This window comes from Chenopodium quinoa, unplaced genomic scaffold (genome assembly GCF_001683475.1).
Source record: "Chenopodium quinoa cultivar QQ74 unplaced genomic scaffold, ASM168347v1, whole genome shotgun sequence".
NCBI classification, from domain to species: Eukaryota; Viridiplantae; Streptophyta; class Magnoliopsida; order Caryophyllales; family Amaranthaceae; genus Chenopodium; species Chenopodium quinoa.
Genome location: NW_018745177.1, coordinates 1,499,380 through 1,515,792, shown reverse-complemented (window position 1 = coordinate 1,515,792; position 16,413 = coordinate 1,499,380). Strand labels below are relative to the sequence as shown.

Below are 16,413 nucleotides of genomic sequence, written 5' to 3'. Positions count from 1 at the left end.
TTCTTGCTAGCTGGAGGCATGGGAAGCTTTTTATTACCGATCAAATGTTGGATAGCCTCCTTTAGCTTCCAACAGCTCTCAGTAGCATGACCCCTACCTTGGTGATATTTGCAATGTGCGTCTGGATTCCAACTAGGCAATCTCTTTTCAGGTGCGGGATCTTGAATAGGTCCAATGGGAGTAATGAGTCCCTTGGAATGGAGTCGATCGAAGGCAGTATCGTAGCTCATCCCAATGGGGGTGAAGTCTTTCCTTAGTTGCTTCTTAGGTCCTTGGTTATCCACGGCTAAAACTTCACTGAAATCATAGGTACTAACAATGTTACTAGAGTGGGCGTTTTCAGAAGAAAAAGGATTGTCGTTTTTCTTTCCTTTCCAGCCACCGTGGTTACTATTGTTAGTAGCTTTTTGCTTTGCGAGGTCATCTTCGATCTTGATTCCGATGTCATAAACGGCCTTGAAAGTATTCAAATTATGTTGATATTTTAAATGCTTCAAATACTTTTCTTGGAGACTTTTGACAAACATCCTTACGGATTCTTTTTCGGTGGGCACCTCAATCATCTTAGCGGAAGTTTCTCTCCACTTATTGAAGAAAGAAGTAAAGCCTTCATTCTCTTTTTGTCTTAGTATATCGAGTTTTCTATAATCGGTTTCGACTTGAATGTTACACTTGTATCTATCAATGAAAGCGTTTACTATCGATTCCTAGGTAGAGGTTTTCTCTTTGTCAAGGGAGAAGAACCATTGTTGGCAAATGGTTTCAAGAGACAAGGAAAACAAGGAATGAAAGACTTTCTTATCAATCCCCTTAATGTTCATTATAGTTTCAAAGGCTCTTAAGTGAAGATAAGGATTATCTGTTGCCTTGAATTTTGGGATGTCGTTGGCATTGAACTTCTGCGGAAGAAGCTCCTTGTCCAGCAAGACCCCTTGCGAACTGATGCCCTGAAACTTGTAATCACTAGATAGTTTTCTCAAACTTTCTTGCATAAGGTCCATTTGTTGTTGCTTCACAGGGTCATCGATTTTGAGGGTTAAAGCCTTCAATGCCTCAGTCACGGTAGTCAATTGATTCCTAAGTTCGTTGACTTCTTCTTGAGTTTCCATTATCTTCTTAGCTTTCCTCTTTTGACGAATCGGTTTATCAAAAAGTAAGACTTGAACAAAGGTGTTGTCCTTGATTAATCGCCCTTCTCTCCTTTATTGTGGAAAGGGAAATTAGGGATATTGACTGTTAATTATTTGACTCAAACTCTATTCAACATGCATAGATGGAAGAAGGTAGGAAGAATGAAGGGTGTGATATGGAGAAAGATGATGTAGATGGAGAGATATGAAAAAATTAGGTATAGAATGTACCCCCAACTCAAATGACGGAAAAAACCGACTCATGCATGAACCTAAGACATGGTCATGGTGACATATACACATAGGGGGTGTTTGGTATGGAGTTAGTATAGGAAACGGAATGGAAATAAATTAGGAGGGGAAAAGGTAACAAAAAGTGTTACCCTTACTAGTTGTTTGGTACATCAAAGGAAACGGAAACAATTATCACCATTCCATTCCATTTCCTCTTGTTTGGTATAACAAACGGAAATGAAAAATAAGAATGAATAATATAATATTGTCTATGCTACATTTTTTTATGGTAAAAAAAAGATAAAAAAAAAATAAAATAACCTGTATTGCATATATATATATATAGCAAAGTTGACACTCATTAATTATCCAAACATTGACTAATAATAAAATAACCTATATTGCTCAAGTTGCATATGTTCAACAAAAAAACAAAGACATTGCTCAAGTTGCTACTTCTTCTTAAGAAGATCAATTGCATATTGTTTTTTCATATTAAATGGTGCTTGATAGAAGATGCGAAGCTTATGTTCTTCCGCCATGAGAATAGTAGCAACCTCTAAAGCTTCGGATGGAGAAATGCCATCTAACTTCATCACCTCGTCCAATACCTTGTTCACCTTTTCATCCATTCTTTGCTCCCTTTCTTCCGCTTTAGACCATGCACTAGCCATAGTCCCGAGATTAACATTGATATTTTCAAATATCTTCCCAAAATTGTTGGAACAATCATGGAGGGAGGCCACCAAATCATCATCATCATTCCTACACAAACTCTTCAAATTTACCTTGTTCTTTCCTTTCACCTTAGTCTCCTTCGCCTTTATAGAGGGTTTTCCGGATTGAGTAGTAGAATCACTTGCGGAAGAATGAATTGTAGAAGCCTTCACTTTTGCCATTTTTGAAGGAGTTATATGATCATCCTCTATCTTCATGGGGCGTTTTCCGGATTGACTTGTAGAAGAATAAGTGTCCGAATGAGTAGAATTCACATCATCTTCTTCATCACTCTCGACATTGAATGGTTGCTTATCAATCTCTTGACCCATTTCTTCTATAGCATCAACAAACGACTCACTTGCATCTCCGGTAGCTTTGTCTTTTGCGTATATCTCCGCAAGAGTTTCATAGTGAATGAATGGAACTCCAAACAACCCTTTAGCTTTCTTATGAGTCTTCCATATAAGAGAATGCAACAAGTCAAAACATGAAAATCAGAACTGAACCAGGCAACTGTTAATCACAGAAAATAAAACCACAAAAAATATAATAGAAACAATCATCAACAATAATCACCACAGTCCAAAGCAGACTGTAATACAACACACAAAGCACCAGCACCCCTTACCCCAAGAAACAGCCCCAGCAAAGAAAATTACATAAAAAGTCATTCTGCCCAAGCTTCTTTTGCACTTATAACCACTAGCTATTGTGTAGCCTTTTAGCATCATCAATCCATATATCACCACAAGAACCAGATTTCATAATATCTCTTATTCTCCACACTTTCTTCCAATTCCAGCTTGCATTCTTAGGACACTTGAATCTCTTCCAGGTTTTTTTTTTAATCCATGAATAATCTGCAGAAAATTTGACAGCACTTCCCCTAAAACAGACATATATCTAATTTTTAACCTCGTAAAAACCTGCACAAAAGACCAGCCATGCTTCATACATGGCAACACAAAGAAACCAGGTATAGATTTAAAGCAAAATGAGCATTTGTAGCAGTACATAATTCATATATAAACTGTCCAGCACCTACCCCTCTCCCCTATCACCTATTCCCCTCCCTGCCCCCTTCCATTACACACACTGCTTCTCTCCCTGTCCAGCACCTACCCCTCTCCCCTATCACCTATTCCCCTCCCTGCCCCCTTCCATTACACACACTGCTTCTCTCCCTGTCCAGCACGGTTCATACCTTCACCCATTCATACCTTTACACACAACTGTCCAGCAGAGCAGCAGTTCTAAAGTGTAATTGAAAAAAATGAACAAAGAAGAATGAAATAGCAGTTCATACCTTCACCCATTCATCGTACACGACCTTGTCTACTTGCAACAATTTCTTCTCAGCATCCCATCCAAATCCCTAGGTGGATAGCATTTCTGCAAATGCACTATATTTCTCCGACCAATGCTTGATCCTCGACTCAATGTGGGGAACTGCTCTCAAGCCACAATTAGGAAGTACACCATTGATCATCTCTTCCAACTTATTCATGTAACCATTCTTAAACCCATTATCACACTTCCACTTCGGATCGCAACTCAACTCATGCAAATATCTTATTAGAACCGCATCTTCTTCATACGTCCAATACCTTTTATTTTTACCTCTTCCTCGATTGCTAGCCTCCATCCTAAACAAATTAGAAATAACATAAGGCAGATTAGAAATAACAGTAGGCAAATTAGAAATAAAAAGAACAGAAGGCAGATGACCATGTCTATAATATAATCGAAGGTAAAAAAAATCATACATTTTTTGCTATTGACCATGTCTACCTCTCGCCCTCCAATCATTAAACATATCTTGGGCTAATTTGTTTCTAAAATTGGTCCAATGATCCGAAGTAGCAACACTTGTAATAAATTCCCTTTCATCATCGGAATCACTTTCGGAATCATCATCGGATTCATTCAATTCATCTTCGTTTATATCATCCGTAGGCATGAATTTTCTAATTAGATTATGCAATAAGCAACAAGCCATCACGATACGTCCATGAGTTCTTATAGGGAAAAATGAAGGACTTCTAAGAATACTCCATCTTCCTTTAAGTAGGCCAAAACATCTCTCAATCACATTTCGCGCCCTAGCATGTTTCATGTTATAGAACTCCTCGGCACTTTCGGGTTGTCGATCCGTCCATTCTTTTAAATGGTATCTTTGACCTCTATATGGAGCAAGAAAACCCTCACAATTCGTATATCCCGCATCAACCAAATAATAATTACCTTCAAAGTTATTAAAGGAAAGGATTACTACCTACCAAAACTAACAAAACTTATACACTCACAAAAGAATGAGCTTCACTTACCTCGAGGTACCCTAAAACCGTTTGGTCTAGAGAGAGCATTGCAAAGTACACGCATATCATGGGCCGAACCTTCCCAACCAGGAAGAACATAAATAAATTGCAAATTGGGTGCACAAACACCCAATACATTCATAGCAATTGTTCCTTTTCTTGTTCTATATTTTGGTCGTTCTTGTGAAGGCACATTTACATTAATGTAAGTCCCATCTAATGCCCCTAAACAATTCTACAAAAATAAGAAAAAATATTACTTACATACAATCAAAAATAAGAAAATCCTAGAAAAACTTAGGGGCTTAAAAAAGACCAATACCTTGAAAAATTTCCACCTTTCATCTTCACAATCATCTAATATTGGTGTGGGATTGTAAAGTAATACTTCGTGTAATTTGAGAAGAGCCCTTAGACAAAGGTGAAATTGTCGGCTCACGGTTTCTCCACTTCTAAAGAAATATTGTCCAATAGACCTATTCTTCTTGTGGTGAGCCAACGTGTATAAAAACATGGCTACGATCTCTTGAAGTGACATGTTTTTTGTTCCACTCAAACCACCAATGTCTCTAAGCATCTCACAAATAATATTGAAAGTTCTTCTATTAACGCGAAGCTCACTCTTGCATTTCACATCACTCTCTTTATAAAGCCCTCTCAAAACTAACATTCGTAGCAACTTTTTGTTTCTTTTTCTTTCTTTCAATTGAACACCCTTTATTGTAACAACACACATCATATGCCACATCCAATACATCATCAAAATAATAATAACCATTGAAATAACTAGTTGTATTTGTTTTAGCTTTTTCTTCCTTGAGGAACGCATAAGTCGGGGCATTGTAGAAATCTTGAAAAACTAGTCCAAAAAATATACAATAGTATCAATATATTACCCATCAAAAACCATTAAAATACAAGAAATAAATACATCATCGATCAACATAATCTGATTTTTGGCCGGATGGAGCAATAACATACATGAGGTAATCGTCTGCGATAGAAAACTAGAAAATGATTTTATTTATTATATAATAAGCACGCAATTACAACATATAAGAGGTTGAATATATATAATAAGCACGCAATATCCTCTATCAATTAGATAGAAATAATTTGGTGTGTTAACAGCAATCAATACCAATTAGACATTCGTTTAAGAATTTATAAATTAATCTACCCAAGCCAACCCCTGTCCCCCATATAATAAAGGAAAAAAAAGTCATAACCAATATCATTTAGTTCATACATACGAATTATACATTATTAATCAAGTAGATGGCTTGATGGTATGATGTTTAAATGAAAGTTCAATAAAATTGGAGATTTAATAGTAGAAAAACTACTGCATTTGACTCTTTCCGAAAAACAAAAATAAAAAAACAAAAAAAATTGACAGCTATTATGAATATCCAAATACTGCACAAATCGGATGAAATCATTCGTCATCCCATTGTCGAATTACTCACTTGATACTGATACGTTTCCAGGCGTTCCAGGTAAAATATACTACCATCCTTAACTTCAAAACTCACCCAAAAACCACCATCACCATGACATTCACTTACCCAATCAAAAACACCACCGATCCTCACCACCAGAAACCCCATCCACCTCTCATAAGTTCACCTCCAACCCTTGAACCCGATAAACAGCAAAACAACAGCAATCAACAAAGAATGTTCCACCAATCACGCAGATTAGCAAATAAAACATAGTAATTATATCAATATCTAGTTAATCAACAAAGAATGCTCCACCAATCACGCAGATTAGCAAATACAACATTGTAATTATATCTAAATCAGAGTCATGTATATTGTCGAGCGAGTATAGCAATAATCAACAATTATAGCAATAATAGCAATAATAGCAATATATAATTATATACTATCAAATTCAGCAGAAAATCAACAAAAGATAAAAAAAAAATTCAATCGAACAAGCAAGTAAATAATTCAAACCAGAAACGGCAAAATTGATATTGCATGAACCCTAGAAATTGAACGAGAGAAATGAAGATAGCAAACCTGATATTTGCAGTAGAAAATTGAAAATTTAGGAGCAAGATCTGGAGAATTGCAGCTTTCCTTGTAGAATCGTCTAGCAAGATCTAGAGATTTGCAGTAGAAAATCGAGCGAGCGAAGAGGAGGGAGAAGAGTTTTCTGTATTTTTTGTGTTAAAGGAAGGAAAGAGAATCTGTTTCCTCACTCATTACGGCGGAAACAATTGGGTGGAAATGGTTACCACTTACTAACGGTTTGTGTTACTTTAGTCCGTAACCAAACACAATGTAACGGAAACACTAACATGATTCCGTTTCCACCCCTTTAAAAAACCTATACCAAACACCCCCATAGTGTGTGCTAAGACTAGTGAGTGTAGGTGACATGTTAAGACTCGTGTCATGACCATGTGACTAGACTATGTGACTAGACTCAAGCAAAGACTAAATTAAGACTTCATGTATATGCATTAAACTGGACAGGCTATGGTATTTTAGTCATAACTTTTGATCTGTGACTCTGATTGGGATGAAACCAACGCCAAATTAAAGATAAAACTCGGGGCTACAGATCCATAGGCTGTAAGACTCGTAGTTCTTTCTAGAACTCCGGCTATGACCAAAACAAGTTGACGCTTGTGCAATATACGGGAATAATAATCCGGGTTGACTTAAAGGAACTATGACTCGATTTAAGGTATATTTTTTTTAGCTCAAATTAATTAATTAATTAATTAAACAAAGTACTTTAGTCATTAATTAGTTTATTTAGTCTTAATCACAAATCAAACAAACGGTTAGGAAAAACACATAGAGTGTGCACAAGCAAAGAATGCACAAGTAGTCAAGTAGTCATACAATATGATGCAATGAGTTTGCAACCTAACCATGGCTCTAGTTCTCTAAAGTTCGGGATATGGGTTGGTCAAAGAGGGTCCATGGTTAATTTTCCGGATGCACCTCGCGGAAGCCTAACCGTGAAGGGTTGGCGCGACTGGATGGGACACCGCGAGTTAAAAACTCGTTTCCATGGTTTGATGAATTCAACATTCTCGGATGTACCCTTTGTTGCACAGAGCGTTCAATCAGGTAGATGGAGCATGAATTCCCAGAGGGTTATGTACATATGTACAACACATATGGGTTTCAGATTAGTGAGAAAAACTTAATCAGGAAGTAGGATCGAGCAAACATTGCTAAAAACTGATCAAAATTAGAACGCATATTTCTGGCTCGGTATTGGAAGAACTTGGCGCCAGCAAACAGAGGTCGGCGCCAACGATTTGGCTTTGGCACATGGCGACAGGAGTGTAGCCTGGCGCCAGAGTCAAATCAGTGGCGCTAGACTCTGTTTTCTGACGCTAGTTCCTACATGCCTCAGCAGCTTTCTGTGCTCGATAGAATTTTCCAGTTTCGTGCAGCATTATTTCGATCCTAGTTGTGAAAGATATTCTTCAAATTTCCTACGTGTAAAAAATCCTATGTTTTTAACTCATTACGGATGGTGTTCCAATGAGATATTTTTTATGCATATGACAATAATGTTAATCAAAATTACGCACATGAAATACTTGGAACTTTTCGAGTATCATCCACTCATTCTAAATCATTGCCGAAATAAATTTCAGGAATTAAAATAGAAATCCTCCCCAGTGGAGTTGCCAAAACACTGTAGGGAATATTTCAAGCATTACCCCTAACTTGAACCTCACTGTGATCATACACTAAAGTACGGTGGCGTCCAAAGGGAAGGAAGGTAGAGCAAAAGAGTCGCTAACATGTTTTAGGAACTTGTAAACCGTTCACGAGGTGAAGGTTACACCCCTTAACGATCTAGGAGATCGTCAAATCTAATAGGTCTGGAACCATGACTGGTAGTTCAGGGATGAGGTACAAATCCAACCTAAAAGAGATTGAACCTGCCCTAATTATAGGCCTCTACTTTATTCTGATCGTATTCATGTGCGCTTTTTGACTAACATGCAATCAATAGGTTTACCCTAAACCTGTTTAATCTATGTTGGTTGAATATTAATGCACAAATAAACCTATTATTGGCGATCACTTGAATCATAATAAAATTAACCCTAAACAAGACTATTAATTATCTTATTAAGCGTGATTACAAGTACCAATTCCCTTTAAACATGCATAAAAGGTGTGATCAAGCAATAACAATAAATAATATCAAGCAACATCATAATAATATTCAAAATAATAATAATTAAAATAATCATGAATCATGTTAAAGAATAATAATAGCAAGATCCTAGGCATGATACTAACAAGATTAATAAAAAGACCCTAGCATGTCACTAAACAATAAAGATCAAATATATAGCCCTAACATGATACTAGCATGCTATTAGGAAAGACAATAAAAGGCATCATAGAAATCATAATTGACATTATATTCTTTACCCTAAACATGATACTAGGAACTTATTGTTGTCATTCTAAACATCAAATTAAGAAAAGCATCCTAAATGATACTAGGAATCAATAAAATAATCTAATCATGATTTCTATATCATAATAACAATGCAAACAATTAAAGCACTTACTTGGATGCCTTGTATCTCTTTCTAATAACAAAATACACACGTTAGTAACTTCAAGGAAAATAATAAATCAAACAATTAAATTAAATAATTGAAAGAAAGATTAAAGAAAGTTTAGACTAGATTTGGGACCAAACCCTCAGAAATCAAACCTTTCACGTCTAGGGCGAAGGCAACTTCGAACAATGATAGGTAAGTCTAGTGCTAATGTATGAGGAATTGTATTTGTAAAAGGCTAGGCTTAGAAAAGAGGGAGAGAGAATCAAGAAATTCTTGATGAGAGTTGGTGAGAGAGACTTAGAAGAATTGATGATTGAAAACGGAGATTTTAGGAGGCTATTTATAGAGATAATCAGCCGGGTGGATAGAAAAACGAATCAGAGTTTCGATGATAATAAAACACTATTGGCGCTAGACGGTGAACATTAGCGTCAGGCGTTGAAGGTTCGCGCTAGGCGCTAATAGCTGTTTTCACGCGTTTTCTTAATTTTGATAAAATTTAGCCTTACAGAAGGGCAAAATCGTATTTTTCTTTAAAAACACTTCTTTTATTCTGATTAAAACTATACAAAGTCAAGCGAAGTCAATTTATCAATGCTAATTAAATTAGGAATGAAAAGAACCTTCTAGAAGAATCTAGAAGACTAAAATAAATTCTAATTGCATTAGGAATGATAAATCAATATTAGGCCCTCCTCTAGATCATTGGGCCGCACATAAAAATCAAACCGGGCCCAGTTTAGTAATTTGGCCATAACTTCCTCATTTTTCATCGGAATCGGGCTTATAATATATCGTTGGAAAGGTCTTTTCAAGCCCCATCCAACTACACTATTATTGGACCCTTGCCATGTACCAAACCAAACTAGATTGGTTGTTTTCTTTAAATAGGTTTTCAAAAACAGAAAGAAAGAAAAGAATTAAAAACTATCCGTAACACTAGACTTTCCACACTTTCACTTCATTCGATTATGATTCGACGTGAAAGGTACTCATCACTGGGTTTGGTTTTGGGGAGACACAAATGAGTGTCTACAAAGGGTCTCTTGTTTAAACTCCTATTTAGATTCAATTGGCTTAAGTTTAGTTCAGTTTAGGTCCAATTAGATTTTAGTTTAGTCCTCGTTTCCTAAATTCATTTTGTCATAAATAATTACATAAACAATTCATTAGGATATGATTTGAGTTCAACTCAATTGAATTCAATTGAACTCATAAACATTTACATAAACAATTACTTATTAGACTTTGTTAAACATTGTTAATTTTAAGCATTACATTAGGATTAACAAAGTAAAATCCAATTACTCATCTTAATTGAGTAACAAACCAATTAAAAATACTAATTGGATATTAATTAAAAGAAAAATACATGTAACAATTCACCACAAACGTTGTTATGTATTAGTTATTTTCATTAGTGAATATATTGTTGTCAAATCCTTATGCATTACTGTCATTAGTTGATTTATTTACAGTTGATTCATTAATTAAGTTATAAATTAGTGATGTTAGCAAACCTTTACAATATTTGATTACATATTTTCTTAGTAATTAGTTGTATCATAATCTTGTCATATTTCTTAAACTACTGAGTTGTCCCACTACTTAGTATTTTGGGTAACTCATCAAGAATAAAGGTAATTGGTTCCTTTTGTGGTGGAATGATTATGATTAGTCTATTTTGGAAGGTTTGGATTGTTGACATGGACGAGTGATGCCTTTATCATATTTATTGGCTCTTTATGATTGGTGTATTCTGTTGCGTTTGGATTGATGACATGGTTCGATTGTTGTCTATTTTGGGAGGTTTGTATTTTCTATTGCATATAAGGGTAAACATAGTAAAATTTTATTGACATAATGAAAATATTTACAAAAGACACTTACAGTATAAGTCAGTAGAAGTTGTAAGGTTCGGGAAATAGGGATAGGGTAGACATAGTTATCTAATTTATTGTATACTGTCATATTAACATTTATACTGTTATGTTGACATATACACTGTCTAATTCACTGGGTTTTTAGAATAAGGGGTTTAGGGTTAACAGATGGTTTAGGGTTTGGGATATTGTATTTTGGGCTATTGGATTAGGGCTATAAATGTATTGTCATTGAATTATGTGTTAATGTCATAGCTTTGTGTTTATATTGTCTAATATTGATATCAACAACATAAAGTGTTGTTGGCAATTATTTATCATATTTTCATTAATAAAAGAATAGTTATTAACTAAAATTAGGATTAGTTGAGTTTTAATTAATAAGGTTGTTAAATGCATTTCACTTTATAGTAGGATTAGTAATTTAGTTCAATTCCAATAAGGATTATAATTAGGAAATAACTTTCAATAACATTGTTTAACTATAATAAGGAATAAGGAATGTTAATAGTGTCTAAATTGATTTGCAAAATAAAGGATCAACTTTCTTTCAGTGAAGCTGGATTGAAGCAAATGATGTAATTAGAAGTTGTATTTATTTTTAGAGAAAAATAAGTTACATATGTAATACACTCATTTGCAGAATTATGTTTAATCAGAAATTTTATTATTTCTCTTATTTAATGATGGTTTTCAATATTAAATAAAATGTCCAAAATAATTATGGGTTGATGGGCTCATCAGGTTGATGACCTGGTGAATGAAACCCCACAGGTGAACAAAATCCATGTATTATTTAAGTTCCTAGTTCAAAATCATTAAATTGGACATAAATGATTTCTAATAATGGACTAGCATGTAAGATTGATTGGATAGCGCAGTTTCATGGGCTATAGGAGCATAGTGAGGCTCGGTCAATCACATGGATATGCATGAATGATGCATGATCGAACTATAGACCTACTTTGAAGTTCAAGTATAGAGCTTCCGGATATATTAGTGGATTCCTTTGACATGAGTGGAACATTGATTTCATTCAATGGATGTTATGGCTGTGGTACACTCAAACGTCTGCCCGTAACTGGAGATTATAAAGGGTGTTTCCCGGTTATTTCTGAAATTGAGTGGGAGCTTTGGTTGCCACAAGATTGGATTGAGTCTACCTATTTAATTAGGAATGTGTCTTGGCCTCTTGAAGAGGAAGAATTCAGAAAAATGCATGGCCGTGCTCAAATGGATTACACAGTAATCATTTGTTTTGAAATTCTCACTCAGTTTTCAAGAAAATATTTGTGGACTAATATGATCACGACATGAGATGCAATCATATTATCAAATCGACACACATTGACTTAAGGAATTCGATTATTGCGTACTTGTCTCAGACAAGTGGGAGATTGAAGTAGTTATGTCTTCGATAAGTGCAATTACTAGATATATCAAGGATCACTATTATGGAGATAATAAGTTCGTTCTCTTGGGGCGTCATCATCTGTTGCTAGACTATGAGAGATGATCTTTGGGCTAGTAAAATAGCCCAAAGCCCGCTAGAATGGATCCTATGAGGTCACACACAAAGGTATTGGGTTAAGCAAGTAAAAGGCCCATTATCGGGCCTTATGAGTATTTAACTAATCATGAATAGGATTGGGCTAGTGTAGTTTGATTGGGATTAGGAATTGGGCTTGGTCATGGACTCTTATTTATGGATATGATCTATAAATAAGATTCATGCCTAGGGTTGCATGATAAGAGACACAATCAACTTACAGTGAATTGTGAATCAAGGCAACCAAATCCCAATACCCTCACCTCCCTCTCTCTCTCACGGCACCCCTCTCCCCCTCCCCCTGGACTTGCGGCCGACCACCCCTGGTGGTGTTCGCGGTGGTTCGTGGTGGTTCGTGACTAGTTCGTTGCTCATACCTCTCCGTAGAAGGTCGATTGAAGAGTTCGATCGCGACTAACTAGCATTAGTGGAGGTCTTAATCTGTGCCTGTGGACCAAGTAGAGGAATCACATTTGAGGTTCTTCTTCTCCCTTGTTCTTGCTCGATTGCTAGTGGAATCACGCTTCAAAGGTATAATTCTTACTCTTTATGTGTTATGCATAAGATCCTTGGTTAGGTGCTATATGAATATGATTCATGATTATTTCCGCTGCGTAGTACCTATATTCCCCTACAATGGTATCAGTTAGCCTCTTGCAATTACATATATTGAGTATTAAACCTTTGTTGATCCACAATTTTAATTCAATTAGGAGGGAGAATAATTTAATTATGGGTCAATTATTATATTAAATGTGATTTAACAATATAGAATCATTAAAAGTTGTTTAATTTGCTCTATATTAGCCCTAATTTGATCCGAATATTGCCCTATGAAGTTCAAAAAATTCGAACCCCCCCTTAATATTTCAAAATTTTCGAAATCATTAACCCTAATTTGTGAAATTTGTGTTTTTTGATTTTGATTTAATTCGAAATTTTAAGTTTAAAGAATTTAATCTAATTGATTTCATGATAAATTATGAATTTTTCATGATCAACCTATTTAATTTAAAAGTTAAATTGAATTGGGATTAAATTCATGAAGAACCCTAATTTTAAAATAGAATGTGATTTAGTTTTAAAATTGGATGGACCACACTAATTTTAATTTTAATAAAAATGTTTTGTTTGAAATTAAAAATAAAAAAAAAAGGAAATTGAGGTGCGGCAGCCGCGGCTGGGTGGCGCAGCCACGGGGACTGCCGCACCGGTGGTGGTCCAGGAGTGAGGGTGGGCTGGGCACGGGTCAGTCAATGGGGCAGCGCGGCAGTGCACCACCCCGTTGTGTGTGCTGATGCTGCTGTCCGCGCGTCGCTGCAGGGGCAGCGCACACCGCAAGGTGTGCGGCTACCGTGGCCGGCTTCGGCTGGCCACACCACGGTGGCTGATGCGGTTTTTTCAAAAAAAAAAAAAAATATTTTATTTTATTTTGAATATAATCAATTTTCAAAATTAAAAATTATAAGATAAGTTTTGATTTTGAAAGGATAATTAACAAAATTAAAGTTGTTGATTTTGTTAAGATAGGATAACTATGGAGCAAAAGATTCTATTTGGATAATAATTGATTAAATAATGCGATTATCCCATAATTTTTTTAGGATATTAATTGATTTAAAATATGTGATTGGCAAGTAATTAGGATAGAATCTCCTAAAGGTTAGGATAATCATGGAAAATAAATATGATTTATCTTCCATAATTAAAATAAGATTTGATTCTATCTCATACCTAAATTAAAATATATGATATTTTATAATTGGTTGTGAATAATATATGATATTATCTAATTACAGTAATTAATTAAAATATGAGATATTTTAGGAGCCATGTTTCCTTTACTGTGAACATTCGATGTTGTAGTTTAGGAAAGCATGATGAGTGATTTATTATATGGCATTTTATAATATATGATGTTATATATTGCTATGTAGACTAGTATGGCCCATAGATTCTAAATACGATCTGCGCATCGTTTCGTATTTTTGTAATCTTAATACGATCTGCGTACCGTTAAGTATTTTTGTAATTTATTTTATTTTATTTAAGTAGTAGATAGAATAGAATAGAATTACAGGTTGCAGTTAATCCAAGAATCCATGGAGTGGAGGCCCAAAGGAGCAAGATGGATGAGATCCATGAAGGTTCAAGTGGGAGCTTTTGCTTTATTAGTTTTCTTAGGATTAAGGGGCCATACTATGTCATGTTTTATTTATGCATTAGTAGATTATGCATGTTAGATTTTATTTATGTTGTTTGGTGATGCGCTAGAGTTCACTAAATAATCACAACATAATGAATCTAGGTCCCAGTAATATTGAGGTAGCTTTTCCAATCAAAAACCCGATGAAACCTTTGATATTTATGATGGGTCAAGCCAAAGCAGGGTGTCATATTATATCTTAGGGGAGTGGGGGTAAAACAAATTTTACACTTTTGATTGGTTACACTCAACAAGGTTACCTAAAGAGTTTAGAACCTTGAAGCTAAGGGTAATAATTAAACATGTGATGGTTAATTATTCAACCAAGAATTACAAAGAGTTGTAATCAGTAAAGAGTTTACTCACCTTGAAAATGTAATAGTTGATGGTAGGGCCAAAGTCCGGTCAATTATTGCACAAATAAAGGATCTTGGAATCGTTCTATTCAATAGGGATCAATTAAATTGAATAAATGTTTTAAAGTTACCAGTATTATAATCGCTTATGGTACTTTAAAAGTTTATTAAACATAATTATTGAACTTTGCCTCGTTTTGTTTTTGTTTGTAGATGAATAACTTATGCGACAACACAATTTTACCAATGAAACTTAACTTAAGGCTGAATCTCAGAAACTTCAGGGAATGGGAAAAGGAGTTGAGAAATGTTCTCACAAGCCATGGGCTTGAATCTCGTTTATACATTCCTGTTGAGAGCAAATACACAGAAAAGTTTGGAGCTAAAAGGCATGCTGAAATTGTTTCAGCTGCAGAGAAAATCAGAGAGCTCATTTTAGAATCTATTCCAACTTGTTGGAAAAGAAGATTCAGGCACTATGAGCTAACCATATTGTACAAATGTCTTCGTGCTATTTGTCGAGGTGGCATAGGAGCACTAGGAAGTGGAGGCATAAATGATCAAAATGTAAGAGAGGTCGTTAACTCGATCCCTCATATTTACTATTCCTGGACTGACAGCGTAAGGTATGAGGCTTACAATGTCCATTCTAAAAAATGGCTAAAAGACTCATGTCTGGTCAGTCAGTAAGGGCCCATGTAAGGGAATTAATTAAAATGTTCAATCAAATGGATGTCCTTGGGAAACCGATCGATGATGACTCTGCTCATGATATTATTTTGTTCTCACTCCATGATGGTTTTGACATTGTCAAGCTCACTCATAATGATGAGGGATCTTCAGTGACATTGATCAATCTGTTGCTTAACCATGCTGAGGAGTTCCTGAAGAGGAGAGGAAGCGAATGCTTCTTTTGCGGTAGTTGGCCATGCCATACACCAGGGTGTCCCCACTATACACCAGTGAAACTGAAGGTAAAGAGTTACTTGATGTTTTCGTTGTAGAAATTAATCTTACTTCATCTTCCACTTGGGTATTTGATACCAGATGTGGTGCTCATATCGTTAATAACGTGCAGGGCTTGAAAGAAAGTAAGAAGTTAGCAAAAGGGGAAGTAACACTTAGAGTAGGAAATGGAGCAAAAGTTGCTGCACTTGCTATTGGAAGCTATCATTTAAGACTTCCTTCTGGACTTATTTTGGTGCTTAATAAATGTTATTATGTACCAACAATAACTAAAAACATTATTTCAGTTCATGTTTTAGATTCTGAAGGATTTTCATTTGAAATAAGAGACAAGTGTTGTTTTATTTCGAAAGAAAATATGTTATATGCTAACGCCAAATTAATTAATGGTTTGTATGTGTTAGAATATACAACCCATGTCTACAATATTGATCATAAAAGGCAGAAAACAGATGGTTCAAACCCAACTTACCTATGGCATTGT

The 16,413-nt window shown here is 35.3% G+C and overlaps 2 protein-coding genes across 3 annotated transcripts; both read right to left on the bottom strand.

Annotated features, from left to right (window-relative positions):
- Nucleotides 1–1,562: 1,562 nt before the first annotated feature.
- Nucleotides 1,563–5,302, bottom strand: LOC110710844. 2 transcript variants are annotated; one of them, XM_021889185.1, is made up of 4 exons: nucleotides 4,412–4,444; nucleotides 3,851–4,328; nucleotides 3,391–3,730; nucleotides 1,563–2,539 (listed from the first exon to the last, which is right to left on the bottom strand). In XM_021889185.1, the coding sequence occupies exon 4, from the start codon at nucleotides 2,411–2,413 to the stop codon at nucleotides 1,817–1,819; it is 597 nt and encodes a 198-aa protein (XP_021744877.1). In that variant the 5' UTR covers nucleotides 2,414–2,539; nucleotides 3,391–3,730; nucleotides 3,851–4,328; nucleotides 4,412–4,444; the 3' UTR covers nucleotides 1,563–1,816. The 2 variants fall into 2 exon arrangements, with proteins under 2 accessions (XP_021744877.1, XP_021744876.1); XM_021889184.1 differs by having other exon boundaries at nucleotides 3,851–5,302.
- Nucleotides 3,460–5,072, bottom strand: LOC110710818 (protein ALP1-like). The gene is made up of 4 exons (XM_021889160.1): nucleotides 4,725–5,072; nucleotides 4,412–4,637; nucleotides 3,899–4,328; nucleotides 3,460–3,730 (listed from the first exon to the last, which is right to left on the bottom strand). Exons 1-4 carry the CDS (start codon nucleotides 5,070–5,072, stop codon nucleotides 3,460–3,462), a joined length of 1,275 nt encoding a protein of 424 aa, XP_021744852.1.
- Nucleotides 5,303–16,413: the final 11,111 nt, after the last annotated feature.

Excerpts from the sequence above, each read along its gene's own strand:
- LOC110710844 (XM_021889184.1), bottom strand. The coding sequence starts at position 2,413 with ATGGGTCAAGAGATTGATAAGCAACCATTCAATGTCGAGAGTGATGAA.
- LOC110710818 (XM_021889160.1), bottom strand. The coding sequence starts at position 5,072 with ATGTTAGTTTTGAGAGGGCTTTATAAAGAGAGTGATGTGAAATGCAAG. Across the intron at positions 4,638-4,724 it reads AAAGGTGGAAATTTTTCAAG|AATTGTTTAGGGGCATTAGA; the intron begins GTATTGGTCTTT and ends TTATTTTTGTAG. Across the intron at positions 3,731-3,898 it reads AACAAATTAGCCCAAGATAT|GATGGAGGCTAGCAATCGAG; the intron begins GTTTAATGATTG and ends TAATTTGTTTAG.